Source organism: Haliotis rubra, unplaced genomic scaffold (assembly GCF_003918875.1).
Source record: "Haliotis rubra isolate DU_JTF1 unplaced genomic scaffold, ASM391887v1 Scf702, whole genome shotgun sequence".
In the NCBI taxonomy this organism is placed as follows: Eukaryota; Metazoa; Mollusca; class Gastropoda; order Lepetellida; family Haliotidae; genus Haliotis; species Haliotis rubra.
In genome coordinates, this window is record NW_025767416.1 from 143759 (window position 1) to 165944 (window position 22186).

At 45.3% G+C, this 22186-nt stretch overlaps 1 protein-coding gene across 1 annotated transcript in view; it reads left to right on the top strand.

The window, feature by feature from the left end:
* LOC124258931 (transformation/transcription domain-associated protein-like) overlaps positions 1-22186 on the top strand; it is a 105368-nt gene that overhangs the window by 16316 nt on the left and 66866 nt on the right. Inside the window, 22 exon segments of the mRNA XM_046692991.1 lie at positions 960-990; positions 993-1042; positions 1044-1103; positions 1105-1242; positions 1745-1911; positions 3092-3188; positions 3922-4060; positions 4809-4887; positions 6029-6233; positions 6899-6990; positions 7780-7966; positions 8738-8876; positions 9281-9425; positions 10522-10579; positions 11236-11289; positions 11646-11684; positions 12132-12228; positions 12659-12753; positions 13339-13504; positions 14110-14276; positions 20994-21083; positions 21847-21957. Of these exon segments, the coding sequence (XP_046548947.1) occupies positions 960-990; positions 993-1042; positions 1044-1103; positions 1105-1242; positions 1745-1911; positions 3092-3188; positions 3922-4060; positions 4809-4887; positions 6029-6233; positions 6899-6990; positions 7780-7966; positions 8738-8876; positions 9281-9425; positions 10522-10579; positions 11236-11289; positions 11646-11684; positions 12132-12228; positions 12659-12753; positions 13339-13504; positions 14110-14276; positions 20994-21083; positions 21847-21957 (2406 nt within the window).

Consider the following 22186-nt stretch of genomic DNA (forward strand, 5'->3'; position numbering starts at 1 on the left):
ATTTAGCTTAGGTTATTCAACCTTAAGCTCATACTGAGTTATATTCAGTGTACAGCTTCGTTAGAGTAGCAGTTTATATATATATATTGATATATCAGTATATTAGTAAGGTAATACCCCACTTATAGTGTATATATCTATGGATTATTATAAGGAAATATCCTAAGTCTCAATGCCTTATGAAGTTCCAAGAGGGGTTATTACAATATCACTTACTTAAATCACTAATTAATCCAAAGTATTCTGTTTACCCACCACCTCTCCGATTGGATTCTACAACAAAGAGCATGAGTCAGGATAAGGAAAATATGTAATTTTCTGAGTAAAATTGATATTTTATACTTATCCTGACTCATGAGGTTAGCTCCTCCATCCTCCTCCCACATAACACTTTGGATTTCCCTGTAAATTCAAGTGTTGGGCTCAATAAAATCAGGAGAGAGTGAAGCATGAGGCCAGAGGGTGGCGACACCTGTTCCCGCGCTCACGGCAGGGGAGGTAACTCGTGGGTGAGTACCAATTAGTGATTTTACATTGAAGGGAGCTTCAATTAAGGAGATACAAGTGTTCCACTATGTTCGCAAGAGGAAGGGGACAAGCAAAAGAGCATGAGTCAGGATAAGTATAAAATATCAATTTTACTCAGAAAATTACATTTTTTATTAGATTAATGAAAGGGGCTGTTTGTTTTGTGTTTTTCTTATCATTTTGAAAAGAGTCAGTTGAAGTTAAAAATGTTGTTTCCATAAAGGCCAGACTTTTTAATTTCTTGGTTCCATGCAGTAAGAGATCATCATTAATGTCAGTTTGTTGAAATAAACGTAAAATCAGATCCAGCTTAAGGTGTCTTCTTTCAAAACCTTATTTGTCATGTAGAATGTAAGTTAAGCTTATCTTGAATTCAGCACACTAAACCTAGTGAAAAAGTAGTAAAATGGAAGTTGATTTTTCCTATGCAGATTGAAAATGAAGAGAATGTGCTGGTTTGTATTGAATCATCCTGGAGTTACACAAACAGTATCGGCCTCAGATGAACTTAATTTTAAATACAAGACTTCCTGCAGTTTGTCAAGAGTATTTACAACAGCCTTCCGCCTCACCTACCCAAAAATATTTGAGCCAAGGTCGCAGAAAAAGGTGAAGGACGTTACGGAGATTAATGTTGAGGTGATGCTGATGGAGATATACACTGTTACAACAATACTCACAGACAAGAAGAATAATGACAACACAAGCGTCTCGGTAAGAAGTGTAACCATGAACACCGGGTGTCATTATTTATTTTATTTATTTATTTGTATGATGGGCGTTGGGGTGGCCCAGTGGTTAAAGTGTTCGCTCATAACACTGAAGACCCTGGTTCGGTTCCACATGTGGGTTCAATGTGTGAAGCCCATTTCTGGTGTCCCCTGTCATGATACTGCTGGAATATTGCTGAAAGCAGCATAAAAACTAAAACTCACTCACTCACTATTTGTATAATTAATGCTTGATTCCAGTACAACATCATAAGTTGTTGTATTAGTCAATTAATACTTGTATGGTTATAAAGTGGAACGTTCTACTTGCAGTACGACATTTTCTCAAAGTTGTTGTTCAAATTGTTGCATTAGTTGATTGAGACCTGTACGCCAACAAGGTTGATCGTTCTACTTGCAGTACAACACCTTTTCCAAGTTGTACAAGTTTTTGTATTAGCTGATTAAGACCTGTATGCCTATTAAGTGGATTGTTCTACTTGCAGTACAACATCATCCCCAAGGGAATGCAGTCACTGAAGGTGCTGGCCGAGCTGCCGATCATCGTGGTGCTGATGTATCAGCTGTACAAGACAAACGTTCACCCCGACATGGCCGACTTCATCCCCCTCATCATGAACACCATCACGCTTCAGCCCTCACCACAACACAGGTAAACAGATTTTATCCTTGACAGATCGGACAATGTTGGCCGACTTGCCACAGACCCCACAATCATATTTTACAGAGTTGTGTCCATTAGCTGTCCCGTAAGTGTGTTCAAATCCCAGGTACTCCCTGATTGTTATCCATAAAGTTTGTTCTATATTGTACTTCCCAACTTCTAAAAATGCCACTCAAAGAAGTCCCTGATTGTTGTGGGGTTTGTCAGCACCATGCCCCAGATAGCATTCAGACGTTGGCCCAACATTGGCAATGCTTTTGCCAACATTGCCAACGTTGAGCCAACGTCCGAATGTTATCTGGGATCTTTGTTCTTGTGTTTCATCTAAGTGGTTAACATCAAAACCTGCATCAGTTCAGACTTGCCTCGGGGCGGTGGGGTAGTCCATTGATTGAGGTGTTCACCCGCCACGCCAACGGTCCAGGTTTGATTCCCCACATTGGTACAATGTGTGAAGCCCATTTCTGTTGTCCCCTGCCGTGATTTTGCTGGAATATTGTTAAAAGCTGTATAAACCTAACTCACTCACTCGGGCTTGTTTCTCACATGAAGCTGAAACTCAAGATATAACTGAAGGGAGTACAAAGCAGCATTGGCAAACCTGTCATTTACAATTATGGTCATGGTATTTTGAGTAAAACATTCTTCCTCATTATCAAGTCCTTATTTGAGAATAACTTGATAGCTACTAGGAACTGTGAATATTCCTATATGAGTAATTAAAGTTTATCCAGTGGTTTGTTACGTTGTTCACATAAGATCCTGTTTGTGTTGAATCTTAATAGACATTGTGTTCAGGGCTCGATTTAAGAGATGTTAACTTACTTGCACTGGGTGCAACCTAAGATAAAAACCTACTTGCACCAGCCCATTTCCAGTTACACTGCTTTTATTGGAATATGTAATGAAAGAAATATGCTATTGAATTATTCAGATGTTATATTCAGAGGCTTACCCACTCAAAAATTGACTTCCACCTGGTGCAAGTTAGACTAATAACAAGGTTGCACTTTGTAATATTAGGTTGCACTAGTGCAAGTAACAAAGCACTTAATCGAGCCCTGGTGTTATGTGAGTTTCCTTGCATTCATTGACACGTTGAATTTGAAAACAAAAATTGAGAAATGAAATAACTGTTATTGAGGTTTGATAATCTTCGTTTTTCCAGATCCAGCCCATCTTTCAACAAAGAAGTGTTTGTGGACTTCATTGCAGCCCAGATCAAAACACTCTCCTTCCTGGCGTACATCATCCGCATATATCAGGTACAGTGGTCAAGACATGTGTTGTTCCATCTGGGAGACCGCCTCCGTGGTGTAGTGGTTAGAGCGTCTGCCCGGAGAGCGGAAGGTCGCGGGTTCGATCCCCGACCGCGTCATACCAAAAGACGTTAAAATAGGGTACTTGTTGGTCCCTGTCTGGCGCTCGGCATTAATGGGTACAACAAGGACTGGTCGGCTCGGAGTCAGTATAATGTGTCTGAGTGGGGCATTCATGCTTCACTGCGGCATGGTATCTCAGTGGGCTAGCACTATAAAACCAGCTTAAGTCTGGGCTAGTACAAGCAGCCGCACATACACATACACACGCATGCCTGTCGTCATATGAGCGAAATATTCTCAAGCACGACGTTAAACCCAATTTCACCTCACCTCACCTTCCATCTGGGAAGTAGTCTGGCGGCTGTAACACCAGGGATGTGGCATGGTATTGTAACCAGGGTTTAAACAACCTTGCAGTAATTTTAACATTTAGCATTACTTCATAATGATTAAAAATGTAATGTATCATCACCTGGGTTGAGGGGTGGTGGGGTAGCCTTGTGGTTAAAGCATTTGATCGTCATGCCGAAGACCCGGGTTTGATTCCCCACATGGGTATAATGTGTGAAGCCCATTTCTGGTGTCCCCTGTGGGAATATTGCTAAAAGCGGCGTAATATCATACTCACTCATTGACACTCACCTGGGTTGACCTGTTGTTGTTGCTATGGTTACAGGGCCAGGTAAATAACCACTCCCAGCAGATGGTGCAGGGGTTGCTGGGATTGCTGACACTGTGTCCACAGGAAGTGGCCCATCTTCGGAAGGAGCTGTTGATAGCTGCCAGACACATCCTCTCCACGGATCTCAGAAACAGTGAGTACATCACATCGCTAAAATGAGAAGCAGCATTTTCAATTTCTTCCTTAATTTGTATGAATAATATGCAAATGTATTAAAAAAATCAAATACATGGACTAAATTCTCACAGTAAAGAGAGGGTCATTATTCACACCATATACCACGATCTTTTATGAACCTGTTGACGCGCATGAAATCTGTTCATAGGGTTGCATCTTAACATTAGTGATAAGATATTGTCTAGCAGTAAAGAGAGGGTCATTATTCACACCATGTACCACGATCTTTTATGAACCTGTTTACTTGCATGAAATCTGTTCATAGGGTTGCATCTTAACATTAGGATAAGATATTGTTTAGCAGTAAAGAGAGGATCATTATTCACACCATATACCACGATCTTTTATGAACCTGTTTACTTGCATGAAATCTGTTCATAGGGTTGCATCTTAACATTAGTGATAAGATATTGTTTAGCAGTAAAGAGAGGATCATTATTCACACCATATACCACGATCTTTTATGAACCTGTTTACTTGCATGAAATCTGTTCATAGGGTTGCATCTTAACATTAGTGATAAGATATTGTTTAGCAGTAGTGTCGCGACCAGGATATCTGAACAAACTACCAATTGTATTTAGGAAATTTAACAGCCAATGCAACAGTGTGAAATTCAATTTAGATGACCAATAGCTTCAAATGGTGTGCCCACTGTTGCAATGTGTTTGTTCAGGAGTACAATGAGAGTGTTTGCCTTTCAGAGTTTGTGCCGTGTATTGACAAGCTGTTCGATGAGAATACACTGATTGGCTCAGGGTGGACCACACACGAATCTCTAAGGTAGAAGCTTTAGTAATATTGTGTATTTTGGGGAGTGAGTGAGTGAAAGTTGCTTTATGCTGCGTCAGCAATTTTGCAGCTTTTCGCGGCAGTGTATGATGGGTAAAGTAGGGATGGTTTATTTATGACATGTCACAGGATACTTTGTCTTATGATATTATGTCTCATATTGTATTGACAGTGGTAGACCCCATCGTTCATGTCACCATTCACTGCCCTTTTGCCAAGTGTGGCATACGGCAACGAACACATGCTCAGACACATACACTGACTCATGCATAGACACATCCACAGACACCAGCATAGACACAAGCATCGCCACATGCATAGACACATTCAAAGACACATGCATAGATACATCCACAGACACATGCATTGAAACATCCACTGCCACATCCAGACACTTGCATAGAAACAGTCACTGACACATGCATAGAAAAATTCACTGATACATACACTGGCACATGAATAGACACATCCAGACACATGCATAGAAACAGTCACTGACACATGCATAGACACATCCACAGACACATGCATTGAAACATCCACTGACACATCCAGACACATGCATAGAAACAGTCACTGACACATGCATAGACACATGCATAGAAACATTCACTGACACATACACTGGCACATGAATAGACACATCCAGACACATGCATAGAAACATTCACAGACACATGTACTGACACATCCATAGACACATGCATTGACACATCCATAGACACATGCATTGACACATCCATTGCAACATTCACAGACACATTCACATGTACTGATACATCCATAGGCACATCCATAGACACATGCACAGACACTTCCATAAACACATGCATAGACACATGTACTGACACATCCATAGACAATTGCACAGACACTTCCATAAACACATGTACTGACACATGCACAGACACATCCAATGACACATGCACAGACACTTCCATAGACACATGCAGAGACACATCCATAGACACATGCACAGACATCCACAGACACATGTACTGACACCTGTACTTACATATCCACAGACACATGTACTGACACCTGTACTTACATATCCACAGACACATGTACACACAAACACCCAGTGTTGATGTTATCAAAACAATTCTGTAGCCAATCCCCCTCTCCCCAGACCCCTGGCCTACAGCACCCTGGCTGACCTGGTCCACCACGTGAGGTCCGCCCTGCCCCTGAACGACCTGTCCCTGGCAGTCAACCTGTTCTCGAAGAACGTCCACGACGAATCCCTGCCCAGCAGCATCCAGACCATGTCCTGCAAGCTGCTCCTCAACCTGGTCGAATGTATCCGGCAGAAGAGCGAGCAGGAGAATGGCAATGTGAGCAGGACACTGTGATATGTTTTACCTTACGCATACAGGGGTGGAAATAACCTTAAAATTGCTAGTGTACTCCGGTACAATGGCACATGTAAAATCACTTGCCCTGATCATTTTTCCACTATACCGGCTGTTTTCTTGTTGATTTTTTAAATAAACAACATTATTAACATTGGAAAGTCAACTGGACACCGGTACAGCATGATATATAAATTTGCTTGCCCGACAGAAAAAAACAATGGACTTGGACGTCGGGCAATGGGTTATTTCCACCCCTGGCATATATGTCAGTTTCTGATTGGCTGAGACCCAATCTGGTACATTCTCTGTACCCTGATAACATGTAAGGTACATCATGTTACCTTCTCGAATTGCTTTACATTTGCAACATGCCAACCATACTTTTTGTTCTCAATAATTTGCTTTGAACATTTTCTTACTAATTTTGCCAAGCAATTATAGTTTCTGAAAGTCAACATTTGATACAAACTTATGTATTCTTCTTCACCATTAATTCAGATAGCATTGAATGCTTATAAGGAACTCCTTGCATGATTTTCAAATTGTGTGACAAGTGCTGTGGTCAGTTTAATTAAGTGAGGTATTTTCATACAGAAATCTGAGTTTGACAGGAACTGATAATGTCTTGGTGTATTCCTATTCAGGGGAGAGAACTGCTGATGAGAATGCTGGAAGTGTTTGTACTGAAGTTCAAGACCATTGCAACGGTTCAGCTGCCCCAGATACTCCAGAAATGGTGAGGATTCAAGAAAACTTTGCAGGAATTCTTAAAAACAGCCCATGGATCTGACTCAGTCGTGTTGAAATACACAATACCTTCGCAACAAAGGTTCCAATGCAAATATGTAATGTCATCTCAAAATGTCTATATGTGTTGATGTATTGTGATGTATTCTGTCAGAGACTGCCACCATATATCTGGAATATTGCTGAGTGCGGCGTAAAACTAAACTCACTAACTCACTATTCTGTCAGAGACGTGAACCAACATGACTTTCAATTCTCTTTTGTCATTTCAAAGAGGGTGTCTTGTTGTCTCAGGTACTGTAATGATCTGTGCAGACTTGTGTCCCTTTCTATCTCTACCATATCTACTGTATGTTTATCCTTTCCTGTCTTTCATCTCTACACTATCAGTGTTCACGAATAGCGTCTGACCCTCTGACAAATCCGGCAGATTCGCCAACGGTCCGATAGAAGTCCACAACCTGCCGGCCCCAGTGTCTGTATTTTTCACAATGACTTTGACTGAAGTTGTGACATGTGACACTTATTTGCCATTTATAAATCTTATGATTGTTAATAACTTCAATGCCAATTATGAGAAATGTTAAATCTGAAATGTGTGTTTAATTTTATTCTATGGGTCCTGTAAATTTTGAATGGGTCAGACAGACATCTGAAACTTACAGGACCCAATGTCCTGTTACTTTGAAACAGAATTCGTGAACACTACCCTATGTCTACCCTTTCCTTCACCATCTCTACCATCTTTAGCCCATGGCAAACTTTTTCAATCTGACAGCAAACACCAGCAACAGACTACAACTCCTGCCGCCTCCTCGTCAAGTCTTCCAGCAGAGATTAAACCTGGGGACACGAAGGCCACCATTGAGGTGAAGCCAGGGTTGCCAGAAACACCAAAAGACGAGAACAAAACATTCGCCGCCAGCATTGCCGAGTCTTCAAAAGAGAAAGAGGACTCCAACAAGGTAACGTGAACCAGCCAAGTTTACACCATTGTAAATGTGGTTTAGTTGTAGCAGGATACCACATATCTCTTGTATGTTGTTCATGCAGTGTAACTACAATGTGAAGTGTGTGTCTGCGGTATCCCAGGACGTGTCATGTACAGTTATCTGTGTGGCAACACATGTTTCTGGGTCCCTACCTGACGTTCGGCATTAATGGGTACAACAAGGACTGGTCGGCTCGGAGTCAGTATAATGTGTCTGAGTGGGGTATTCATGCTTCACTGCGGCATGGTATCTCAGTGGGCTAGCACTATAAACCCAGTTTCAGTCTGGGCTAGTACAAGCATCCGCACATACACATACCAGGCATGCACGTCGTCATATGAGCGAAATATTCTCGAGTACGACGTTAAACCCAATTTCACCTCACCTCACATGTTTCTGGTCTTGGGTTTTGGCTTAAAATGTTGAACGATTGTTTTTATCTTTTTGGGGGTAAAGCTCATTTCCAAGGAGAAAGTTGTCTGCAATTGAAATGCCTTTGTCAAAGTGATTCACGAAAGTTCCTTAGACTGATGTCTAAATTGAACTTGAGAAGCCCAAAAGTCTTATCACCTTCACATGAAAAACTTACACACACTTGAGAGACATCATGCATCATGTGTAGATTGTTTGTTCATTCTGGGGACAACTAGTTAATCAATTCGCCTGATGCTAGAGGTTGAGAATGAGGCAGAAAAGGTTCTGAAACAGTGATGTGCTATTTGTGATGCGTTGATGATGTTGCAGACACAAAACCGCTTCGGCGTCACTCCCAGTCAGTACAACGTGTACTCTGTTGCTGACTGCCGCAGTCTAGTGAAGACCCTGGTCTGTGGGGTGAAGACCATCACATGGGGGGTGCTGTCTTGCAAGGCTATAGGAAATGGTAGGTGTAATGAAGGTGTTTGCGTGTTAATATTGGCATATGGCAAGGAGACATTGACCGTTGCAGCAAAGCACTCATGGAATACAATTAAGTAATCAATCAAACTAATTATCTCAGTTCAGATATTAATTTCCTAGACACTACTCGTGTAGTGAGTACACAGTTGGCACTAGTCATGTCGTCAAAGAGACAAAAGCCATGATGCTTATTATTTAGATCAAGTTCTTTTAAAAAAAGTCAAATTATAAAACTAAATTTGTGTTTACTTTAACTGTTCTGTTTATTTCAGATTAATATCAATTAGATATATGTACTTTACTGTCGAAAAAGTCAAAGAAAATGAACTTCATGTTTGTATGTGCTTGAGACGGCATTAATCTTAACTCACTCACTCACTCCACCAGCGGACACCAGCCTGCTGCAGAACAAGCAGTTCCAGTCCAAGGAGACATTGGTGTATGTCCGGCTGGTCAAGTACGCGCTGGAGGCTCTGGACATCTACACGGTCAATGTGAATTCTACAGGACAGGCTTTCATCAGACCTGCAGTGTGAGCTTACTTTGTGGAAACTAATAGTTTGACTGATTTTTTTAATGAAAATATAGTATTAGGCTCCGTCCGTCCGTCCGTACGAATTGGAATTTCTTAAGAACCGTTCTCTAGCTTCTTTTCATATTTGGTACCTAGGTTCATCACACTATAAGAAAGGTCCAAGTCAGGTTTGGTGACCTTGACCTTCATTTCAAGGTCACAAGGGGACTTTCACGTTTTACCTGCATGTTAAACTATCTCAAGAACCGTTCACTGGATTTCCTTCATATTCAATACCAAGCTTTATCTAGGGAAGGCGCAGGGCCCAGTCGATTTTGGTGACCTTCAAGTAATTTTCAAGGTCATGGCGACACTTTGAAGATTTCAGCATGTTAACCTGCACGTTAAGCTATCTCAAGAACCGTTTCCTGGATTTTCTTCATATTTAACACCAAGCTTTATCCAGGGAAGGCGCAGGGCCCAGTCGATTTTGGTGACCTTCACTTAATTTTCAAGGTCACAGAGACACTTTGAAGATTTCAGAATGTTAACCTGAATTGACAGCAAGATATTTTAAGAACGGTTCAGTGGATTTTCTTCATAGACTTTCAAGACCTCCCTTGAATGTTTTTCAATAAGCACTTTCTTTAGTACTAGTTTTGCATATTTCATACACTATGACATTCATGTCAAGGTCAAAGTCAGTCTTGAAAATATGTGTGTGTTTGAACAACTAAAGAGCAAGATATTGTTTGTGTTGACATTTAACTTCATCTTAAACTTTCATTACTTTATGAGTTTGATTTGATAATTTGCAGTGGGGGATTATGTCACCTTAGTGACAATGCTTGTTTTATCTCTACTTTCTCCTGGCTTCCATTAGTTTAAGGCATGTTGCTATAAAAATCAGGCATGAAGTTCTTATTGTATTTCGTAGCCTCATGTTCAACATTCTAACCACCATCTCCCATGTTAGACACTTTCCTTAGTTTCAATCTCCATCAAAGCCAACACCTGATCATAGTGAAACTATCAGCTATCAGCGGGTGTGGTTTGTTTCCATATTCACTATTCAGCAGACATAGCGTTGATGGTGCTCTGTTGTCTGTTACAGTGTGCAGACTGTCCGCACCAAGGAGGAGAAGGAAGTATTGGAACATTTCGCAGGAGTTGTGAGTTTTGATATGACTTTCATTTTCTTATCATTTTACATAAAAGGACTCTGATGGGACATCTGTAAAATACCTTAAATATGACAAAGCACGAAAAGTGAACTTTGACATGGACTAATGGTCGTTGTTGTGCTAAGTATTGACTTGAAAAACACTTCCAACCTTTCATTTATGGCAAAGATATCAGCTTCAACTACGACAAATTTGTTTGGTTCTAATATATTCAGCTAAACCTTATCATATGAGACATGATACAGTCGGAAATTGTCCTGCCCTTTAGGATACTGTTAACATTCTAGTTCGAGGTGTTCGTGAGTTTGAACTGGAATGTGTTTCATTACTCTCAGCATCATATCTCAAGGCATAAAGACACAATGATTCTTGTTAATCTTGTAAGGGTGTAAGACTGGTCATCTTATAAATCTGTGTAAAATGTCTGTAGTGGGTGGGGGTGTATCCATATTCATGCATGCATGTGCACGCACGCACACACACACACACACACGTGTGTATGTACATCGTCATATTAGTACAATGCTCTAGAACACATTGATATCACCTCAGGTAATATTAGACAAACTTGACTTGGGCTATCCATGAGGTACAGACAACAGAGGTAGAGTTGATGAGAATATATTTGTTTGTTTGTTTTTCAGTTCACAATGATGAGTCCTATCACCTTCAAGGAAATCTTCTCGTCAGTGATTGAGGTAAACTGTGAATGGTTAGCTTGTCTAGGTAGATTCTTCTCACTTAAGTCTCTTTAGACCCAAACATTACAGTATCTGGGTGTGCATCTCAATGACATTTTGAACGTAAACGAACTATCATTTGAAATTTGATTTCTGTATGATAATGTGTTACTCATAAATACACATTTAGAGATTGTATTGTATTTACTTTGTTATAGGGTTGATTTTGTCTATTTAGTAATTCTATAGCTAAGGGTAAATGCATCATGAATTCACAATCTCTTTAACATAAAATTATACTGTTTTTAGAAAACTTTGCAGTGATACGTAACGGCGAATATTCAGTTTGTTGCAAATGGGTGCTTCTGTTTCAGTATATGGTGGAGAGGATTCACAACAACTACGCCCTGCAGGTAAGCTCAACAGGCGGTCAGCTTCTTAGGGGCCACACAAGGCCATATAGTTTGAATAGAATTTTCTATATCTAGGGATGCTGATGAGTTATTGAAACAAGCAAACTGTTGCTAGTTTATAAACAGTATACAGACAAGAGGCATGGGTGGCCCTGTTCTTTTTGTGCCACCTTGTGTGGTTTAGAGTTGTCTCCCTTGGGCACATGAGCCACATTATTGTGGGTTCAAAACCCGAGTTTGCTCTGATTACGTTTCTAGGTGTGTCAACACCATAACCTATACTGGTGGGCTCCACCCTAATGGTAAAACTCTGATACCTGCATCACATTGGGCTTTCTTCCCACATTAAGCCAACACACTATTAACTGCAATACTCTTCCAGGTGACATTATTCCTGACTCACTCACTCACTCACTCACTCACCTGTGTATTTGTTGTTGATTTCAGATTGTCGCCAACTCATTCTTGGCTAATCTTCAGACGTCGGCAACATTTGCGACAATTCTTGTGGAATACCTGCTTGCCAGATTGGAGGACATGGGATGTGAGCAATGAGACTTTATATATATATAAGACTTCTCTCTGTTATTTAAACTCAAAATATGTGTTGACCTAATGACACATTTAATACAAATCTGAACATTTCAACTGGAAAATTGATTGTAGGTGTTTACTATCATCACAGTAATTATGCTCCTGTGTGTAGAATCGGCCTTCAGCAACTTCTTCTGCTTGTTGTAAGAGGCAGTTAACAGGGACAGGTGGCGAGGCTGGCTCACTGATCAGGTTAATGCAGGTCATTGTGCAGTTGTATTGATCTGTGCTCGTGATGTCCATCACTGGTTTGTCTTGTCCAGAGTCGCACACTTGCGCCGCCTTTGTATATCTGTGTTATTTTTCGTACACCCAACTATGTTTTGGAAACCATGTTATCCTTCCATATATGCAAGCGATATTTATGTGGGTTTTTTCAGCCAACATGGAGCGTTCCAACTTGTACCTGAAGCTGTTCAAGCTGGTGTTTGGCTCTGTGTCCCTGTTTGCTGCAGAAAATGAACAAATGTTGAAGGTAACCTATCTCTTCCTCATCCATCCATCCACCAATCCACCTTTCTTTCCATCCTTATTCCACCCACCCACCCATTCATCCATCCTCTACCAACCCACCTACCCGTCCATCTTCTATCCATCCACCTAGTCATCTGTCCACCCATCCTCTGCCCACCTATACATCCATCCATCTTCAGGGGGCGGTGGTTGGGTAGCCTAGTGGTTAAAGCGCTGGCTCATCCATCCAAGACCGGTTCCGAATCCCACATGGGTACAATTTGTGAAGCCCATTTCTGGTGTCCCCCACCGTGATGTTGCTGGAATATTGCTAAAAGCGGCGTAAAACCAAACTCAGTCAGTCAGTCAGTCCATCCATCTATCCATCCACCCATCCATCCTCCTTCCGACGTCCACTCACCCAAACACCCATTCGTCCATCTATCTATATTCCACCCACCTACACACTACCCATCCATCCAGAGACTCTCTGCAATGTAACTCTGCCTCAGCCATCCAATCCCCATTTCATCCTTCAACATGTTAAAGCTTGTTACGTATAAAGGGATCTGTCGACACTTGATGTGTGTAACTCTGCTTTGTCCAGCCTCATCTGCACACCATCGTCAACCAGTCAATGGAGCTGGCCATGAGCGCCAAGGAGCCCTACAACTACTTCCTGTTGCTGAGAGCGCTGTTCCGCTCCATTGGCGGCGGAAGTCACGATCTATTGTACCAGGAGTTCCTTCCCTTGCTTCCGAACCTCCTTCAAGGTAAACATTTGGACAATGGAAATCCAGTAATTATGGCGTGGGGATGAGGATTTAGGAACTTGATAATACACATGTATTGTAACTTTCCTTGGGCATCATGCACCAAAATATTCCAGTAAAATGACCAAGATCTGCTTTAGAATAGTTTTTTTTTGATTGGTAGATTAATCCTGTTGAGATGTACAAGTTTCCAAACTAAGTTCTCTTAGCAGGTAAACTGGGAAACATGTCAAAATTGGGATTTTTATAATATCGTGTCTTATTTCAGTGCAATTATAACGTTAATTATTTGCAATAAGTTGTAAATATGCATTGAGCTAATTCCTCAATAATGGCCGTTTTCATTAAATGCAGTTAGTGGGTTTTACTGGAAGACCTGGGGCCCATTCATCACCCTGATTCCACACGTGTACTGTAAGATTGCAGCATCCACCTGGACAATGATTTAGAGCTGCTTTACAATGTATAATTTCCAGAAGACTTAACATCAATGCAGCCCCACACTATTGGTTGTATCTTTAACCTTATTAGATTCACAGTATAATACATGTTTTGATGCCAACATAATGGATTTTGCCTTAGAACCAGTTTGTTTTCTTTTCTAGGCTTGAATAGCCTGCAGAGTGGCCTTCATCGCCAGCACATGAAAGATCTATTTGTGGAGCTTTGTCTGACAGTCCCCGTCCGTCTGTCCTCATTGCTGCCATATCTGCCCATGTTGATGGACCCTCTGGTGTCGGCCCTCAACGGCTCACAGACCCTCGTCAGTCAGGTAGGCTCGTTGATCATTATCAGTCATTTTTTAGTGGGGCAGCATGATTGATCCAATCTTCATTATATATTTTGACCTGTGAAGATGTGGTCTCAGCAATCCATGCTTGTCGTAAGAGGCGACTAACGGGATTGGGTGGTCAGCTTGCTGACTTGGTTGACACATGTCATTGTATCCCAATCACATATATCGATGCTCATGCTGTTGATCACTGAATTGTCTAGTCCGGACAGGAATACTGCTGAGTGCAGTGTAATTCTTTTTCAGAGAGATCGTCCTTGGGGTACATATTATGCATTTTCCGGCTGAAAAATGTCCTGTGACAGTTGTATCAATGTTTTTTGAATAAAAAGATTGTACAATAAATAAACTCTTTTATTTATTATACGGACCCTACCTCACGGAGTTACCTCCCTTAGCGCATGCGCACCAACTGGGTAGGCTCCTAGACCCGTATCATCATTCCTTCTGCTGTCACGGCCCTGAACAGACGTTCGTTGTGATTACCTTTCATGAGCCGATCGGCGGCTGTATTTTAAGATGTCTGAGACACCACCTGTATGTTTGGTTTTTATTTGTCTAAAACAATAACAGTAAAGCCTTACAGTGGTTGTTTTCACAATTGTGACTTTGTATAAGTACTATCAAAACACGCAAACCTTTCGATGTTTACGAAGTTGCTCTGCCATGGCGGGAAGTTTAGCGTGCGTCGACATTGGCGCGTTTTTAAACCAACTATTACTTTCATTGGTAACCTTCACGTAGTTTTCAATGTTTTCTCGTGGTTTCTCTGCTTCTGGCCACAAGTTAACTAACATGTTTTACGTGTTTGTTTCAGGCTTTTTACCTGTTGTTCGGTCTGTGGGGGAAGTATTCCCGGCTGATGATCACTCCCAATCGTGGCCTGTCTGGAAGAAGACGGGCCATGTGGCTGATACATGTTCAATTTGTCTGGCCTTTTCCCCGGGCACAGAAGAGGCGGCGGCCCGTTCACCCTGTTTTACCGCGCGATGATGGAGGCGGGAGGGGGGACCTGACGCAGGTTCCCCGTCAAAATCTAAGCGGGCGTCAAAAAAGGAAAAAATCCCGTGGCCCTTCCCTCTCCTACCACCTGAGTGGTTTTGACATGTCTATGATGGAGTCGATGTTTCAGAAGCAGATGGACTCAATGAAGTCCTTCGATTCGTGGAGTCGGTTGGAGGTCTCCGCCAGGAGTTCCTCACCCACTGCCTCGGACGGGGCGGAGAGTCGAGGGTGGGATCGCCGGGCTCGGCTCGATCCCTCGGCCTTGGCGTCTGCTAGATCCGTTGCCTCTGGCCGGATCCGACGCCTCGGCTGCTCGAGGAGAGGGAGGTGCTCCCAGTCCCTCTCGGAGCTTGGCGCTTGGGCCGTTGAGTATTCCTGGTATTCCGGTCCTAGCGCACACCAGCCCCCATGAGAGGCGAGGCACCAGTTCTGCCTGGCCTGCCTCCAGCGTCTCGGGACGGGAGTCCGCATGCGCCCGGCTGGCGCTGGCGTGGAGCAGTCTGTCTGTTCTCCTCCTTCCTGTGGTGCCTAGCTAGGCAGTCCACCGGTCGGGTCGGGGTTAGGGTCCTCTTACGGAGGAGACCCAGCCTCTGACTTCGGGCTCGGGACGCCGAGGCAATGGAGCTTAGGGGAGGTCGAGAGCCTGGCCGGCGGCTTTCGTTTTGCTTCGCCTTGCGGGAGGTCCGGCAGAGAATTGCGAGGGCCTACCCCAGGCAGCGGTGCCTGCTGGTTAGCGTGGACTCTCGACTGAGTTCCGCTTGCCTGGCGCAGGCGTTTGCCCCTAGGCAACCCTCACAGAGCGCAGCTCCGCATTCTGCCATCGTTGGTCATGGGGCGTGGTCGATCCCCCTCTTGTCTGGTACCCAGTAAGGTTTGACTTACCTGAACTTCGTCGCGCGCTACTACCAGCAGGGGAGGATTCCCTGTTCGTTGTTACCGATCGTTGGGACGAGTGTGTTTTCACTTCCGTCGCCCTGGGGAGGCTCGGCTTCCTCGAACAGCTCCGGCTGCTTCGGCAAGGAAGCCTCACTCCACCTTTTGCCCTCGCGCGGTATCCCCTCTGACGCACGCTGCAGACCTCTGAGGAGGTCTACGGAGCGCGATGCAGCAGGTGCGGGTGGTGGTCCATGAGGCCTACCTCTCTCCCTCGGTTCAGAGGTCGGCCCTGGGGCGGAGGGGCATGCTGGCGGCGCATGTCGCGCGTATCGTAAAATGCTGCAACTCCGTCAGCTGTCGGAAGTTCAGGCTCACCTCGCTGACTCTTTGGCGGTCTGCTGCGTCGGCCCCGGTGATGTCGCGCCCAGTCATGGGGATCGCGCGGGCTGTGGCTGTCGGCGTCTAGGTACTTTCGGCAGCAACACAGCAGAACCTTGCTGGCTCTCCTTCCGTCTGGGGTGACCCTCTTTCCAGGGGCCCAGCAGGTCATCACGGGGAGGCTGCCGCTGCAGCTACCTCCTTCAAGGATTCTAAGGCCTTGTTGGAGCACCAGCGGGTGTCTGGCCCAGGCTCCGTGCCACCTTCCTCCGCGGGGTGCAGCCTACACCCGAGTCTGCCGGCTGGCCGGCCGCTTGGTAGGTAGGCGGAGGAGTAGGATCGCCAAGGGGTAGGGGCAAGGAGCAGTCCCCGACTAGCTCCCAGCCTGCTGGGCGGGGAGGTCTGCCCGACCTCCCCGTTAACCCAACAGGCTGTCGCTCAAGCCGTGTCACACCCAGTCAGCTCGCATGCCAGGGTCTACACGCAGCTCCTACCCCATATCCCAGTGGGAGGCAGCCTCTCTCTATTCCTGCGGAATGGGAGAAGGCTACCAACAAGCAGGTGCTGCTAGCCACGGTCAGCATAGGCCATCTCCCACTGTGGGCGAGGTCGCCCGACTTCACCGCATACGACGCACTCGGTGCCGTCATGCCAGGCCAGGGCGGACATATTGCCCTGGCAAGTTCAGGCTCTGCTGGACAAGTCCGCATCGGCGCATTCCACCGGAAGGAAAGGGCGGATTTTACTCCGCGTACTTCCTCGTCCGAAAGGCGGCGGGTTCCGTCCGATTCTCAACCTCAAGGGTTGAATCACATGCTCAAGTACCATCCTTCAAGATGGAGACACTGCGCTTCGGTGATCTCATCTGTTCAGCCCGGCGATTGGCTCCACGTCAATCGACCCACAAGGAATCGCGTATCTGCATGTGCCCATACATCCCTCGTTCAAGCAGTACCTCCGGTTCTCTTAACACGGCCGGGATGTATTACTAATTCAGGGTGCTCCCCTTCGGCATATCGACTGCCCCAAGGGTGTTCACCAAGCTCATGTTAGTCCCAGCTACCCTAGCTTCCGCTCGCAAGGAAAGGCGTTGTTACCCTTACCTACCTGAGCGACTGGTTGCTCGGAGCACTAACACAGCCAGCCAGAGAGTCAAGATGCTACTCACACAGTGATAGACATTCTAACTTCGAGGGTGGATCATCAACCTCAAGAAATCCGACCTGGTACCCACCCAGGACTTGGTTTTCTTGGGCCTTGATTCCAAGCGAACAAGGATCTCGTTTCCTTGTCGCCCGACCGGGTCACCAGGATTTAGGAGATGGTATCTTCTTATTCCTCTCCCAGCCCCAGGCACCAGCGCGGACTTGGCTCCGTCTACTGGAGCCATATGGCGGCGGCGATCTCTGTAGTGTGGGCGGTTGAGAGATCGTCCCCATACAGCAAGCTTTGGCTCGGCTGTGGACTCACCGCGGAGGATCTGGAGCGCAGTCTCACAGTCCCCAGTGGTTGACACCTCACCTTCAGTGGTGGACAAATGTCGGAATCTCACCAGGGGTTCCCTTGGAAATCGACGCCAGCTCTCACAGTTCAGACAGATCGTCCCTCACGGGCTGGGGCGTTCTGGTAGCAGTCTGTCGGCTTCGGACTCTGGTCGAAGCGGGGCTCACCTTCACATCAACGTGTTGGAGCTGAGAGCTGTGCGGTTGGTATTCGAAGGCTTCAGAGAGCATGTCCGTGGCCAGGTAGTCCGTCTTCAGTTAGACAACCAGACTGACCATGTCGGTACATCCTGAAGCAGGGAGGCCGCGGTGTCCCCAGCGCTCCTCGGGAAGCGTGGGACTTTCTCCTCTGGAGGCGACCAGATGCGATTGTCAGGTACTCCTGTTTATCTCCGGGGCTGGAGAGCGTCGCGAGCAGATCGCGGCTCTCGCCCGGATCCTGGCCCCGCCTGCAATGGATGCTTTCGACAGGCAGATATTCACAGTAATCTCCCAGTTGTGCGGAATTCGATTCGAGGTGGATCTGTTTGCGTCGGGCGGGGCGCATCAGACTTCCGTGTTCTGCTCTCGGATACCGGACCAGAGGCGTTGGCTGCTGCCGGCGCCTTCCTGTTGGATTGGACGGGCAAAGTGCTCTGGGCGTTCCGCCATTACCACTCATTCCCGTGTCCTTTCACAGCTGTCCACCCAGCCAGCTCGGCTACTTGTGCTACTGGCACGCTTTGGCCGTCACAGAGCTGGTTTCGGTAATTCTCAGGTTTCTGGCTCAGCCTCCTGTTCTATTACCTTTGCGACCGGACATTCTCACTCAGAGCGGGCGCCCCACCCAAATCCACCCAGATTCAGTGGGTGGCTTAGCCTCTGTCAGGTCTAACCTCGAGGAGCGCGCGAATTCCTGCAGCAGTTGCAGACACAATTCTGGCTTGGAGGTGGGATTAGATAAGCGTTCGAGTATGAGGATAGGTGGTCCCGCTATCTTGGCGCTGGTGTTGCAGATAAGGGCATTGCAGATCCCTTTCTGCGGATTTAGTCCGGTATTGGAGTTTTTGCAAGCTCGTTTGGAAGAAGGCCTGGCGGCCGACCATTAGCGGCTACTCCACCGCTATTTCCACTTTTCACACCCCTGTCGATGGTGCTCTTCTGGGGCAGCACCCTCTCGTCTGGCGGCTTTCTGGCTGGCTGGCGGATTCGACCTGCTCTCAGGCGAACCAGTCCACCTTAGGATTTTGTCGATCGTGCTCGATTGGCTGTCCGATCCCACTTTCTCACACCTATCGGCTATTTCCATTCAGTTGTTGACCTGGAAGCTGTGTTTCTGGTGGCGGTAACATCTGGTCGAAGAGTCGGCGATATACATGCTATGTCGTCCGACCCGGCTGACTGTGTTTCTACGCGGATCGTGTCGGTATTCGCCTCCCAGATGCTTACCGACCCGAAGGTCGATCACGCTTTCCATGTGACAGCTCCTATCGAACTTCCTACTCTTACCCTGCCTTCCACATCGGGGACCACTCCTCTGAGCACTCACCCGTTGGATGTCCGTAAGGCGGCTCAAAGTCTATATCAAGCGACGCAGGGGATCCGTGCACGGGTACCCAGCTGTTCTGTTGTTACGGTGGCCGGGAGGCTGGTCTGCCAGCTGAGCAAGCAAACTTTGTCTCGGCTGGCTAGTATCGTGTATTTGTGCGCTTATCAGGCTAAGGGCAAGCCTCCCTGAGGGGTTGAAGGCTCACTTTCGGTCAGGGCAGTAGCAGCATCAAAAGCTTTTGCATCGGCACTCCCCATTGAAGAGATCTGCTCTGCCGCTATTTGGAGCCGCCAGAAGCGCTTTTATCGCCATTATCAGCTCGTCACATTCACGCAATCGTGCGAAGCTTTTCGTACTGTTCTCCAGTGGACAGTGTCCTGCCACCCTGACCGAGTGAGTCTTGGTTTATTGGTTTGTGTTGGCGCTACTGTACAATGATTCCATTATTGACATGTCTGCTAATGAGCTCACTCAGAGAACCTGTACCCCTTCGATTCTCTAAGGAGTTACTGATATCGTTAGTGAGTGGTATTTTTGTTTTCCCCTACGGTGCTCTCATGAAGAAGCCACTTAGTGGGTCAGATTTCACTGACATTATGCACTTTTCGTGCAATGTCTCATTATGCTAGAGGTCGTCTTTGAGCACAAATCCTCCCTGTCAGTTCCCTCCCATAATGCCTCTCGCGGAAGCGAAACTGGGTCGAGTGACAGGTGAGTGTTATGGCGTCTGTTCAATTTTTCCATGATACGATCGCTATATTTTGTGTGTGCTTGGACAGAATTCCCTCCTCCCTGGCCTCCGGTCTTTGGGAGTCTGTGTTTATGTATAATATGTACCCCAAGGGACGATCTCTCTGAAAAGAATTTTCCAAACCTGCAGGGTTTTCAATTCTTTGAAGAGAGTAGATCCTTTCAAGGGTAGAGGGCCCACCTCCCCCCAGCAATTCTGTTCACTGATGAGAATTCAGCAGAAGGAATGATGATACGGGTCTAGGAGCCTACCAGTTGAATGCGCATGCGCTAAGGGAGGTAACTCCGTGAGGTAGGGTCCGTATAATAAATAAAAGAGTTTATTTATTGTACAATCTTTTTATTCAAAAAACATTGATACAACTGTCACAGGACATTTTTCAGCCGGAAAATGCATAATATGTACCCCAAGGACGACTCTCTTCAAAGAATTGAAAACCTCTGCAGGTTTGGAAAAATTTAAACTCACTCACTGGCTCGTAACGCCAAAGGCCCGGGTTTAATTTCCCACTTGGGTACAATGTGTGAAGCGCATTTCTGATGTCCCCTACCGTGATATTGCTGCAATATTGCTAAAAGCGGTGTAAAATCATACTCACTCATTATATTTTGTCAGTCGCAGAATTTCACTTAATTTGACAAAATGTTTCTGTGTAGGGTTTGCGCACTCTGGAACTGTGTGTAGACAACCTGCAGCCTGACTTCCTGTACGACCACATCCAGCCAGTTCGAGCAGAACTCATGCAGGTATGTGACACCTTTACGTTATATCATAGGGGATCCGAGGGCCGAGATGTTCAGGGTGCCACTATTCCCTGCACAGAGTTATGCCTTGTCACCGCATGAAGACCCAGGTTGAATCCCCACATCAATGTGTGAAGGGATCCCCCACCGATGTTGCTGGAAGATTGCTGAAAGCGGCGTAAAACCAAACTCAGTCAGTCAGTCAGTCAGTCAGAGTTATGTCCCTTAGACATCCAGAAACCCTTGATCATAGGTTTGAAGCCTAGGTGTTTCTGGTTTTGTCATGGCACCATTTGTGTTGGTTTGAACAAAGTTTACTTTGGTTAGCCATTCCGGCTTTCCACAAACGTACACGCCATGATACCACTGAAATACTGCTGAAACCACCAGCCTTAGTTCACTCGCTGTATTTCAACAGAAGATTCATGTCAGGTTTTTATGGGGAACAGCTGCCAAGCAGGATTAGAAGTGTCATCTTAGTGTACAGGGTTGTCTCCCTTAGCTGTGAACAGATCATCTTGCCATGTGTTTGAATCTAGGATTTGCCGTGATTATTATCCCTGGTGTTTCAGAACCACATGAAGCGTTACCTACAGTGTAGTTATTTGTGCATTTCACCTTCATGTAACTGACATCCTGTAATAAAACATTGGTCAAAAGTCTGTGAAGCTTCTCTCCTTGTTTTCTTTAATACTGGAAAGCATTAATCTCTCTTTGACTGGAAAATACCGTTCAAAGATCCTTACGTGATCCATTTTGAATTCAGGCTCTGTGGCGGACCCTGCGCAATCCCCAGGACAACATAGCTCACGTGGCATTCCGTGTCCTTGGCAAGTTTGGTGGCGGCAATAGGAAGATGCTGAGAGAACCGCAGCGGGTTTGTAGTGCAACATTGTTACATCACATTACTGTAATCTAGCAATATATTCACATTACTGTATTAGTTGCGACAGCTGGGAGGCTTTCGTTTGGTGCTGATTTAAATACAGACCAAATTTAAATATTGCAGATAGTCATGTAAAGCTACAGACATACTTTGTGAGTGATGCCAGGTAGTAGAGCTTGGTTTCACCATATTGGTCACTTTCTCTGAAGTTGTGACCTGT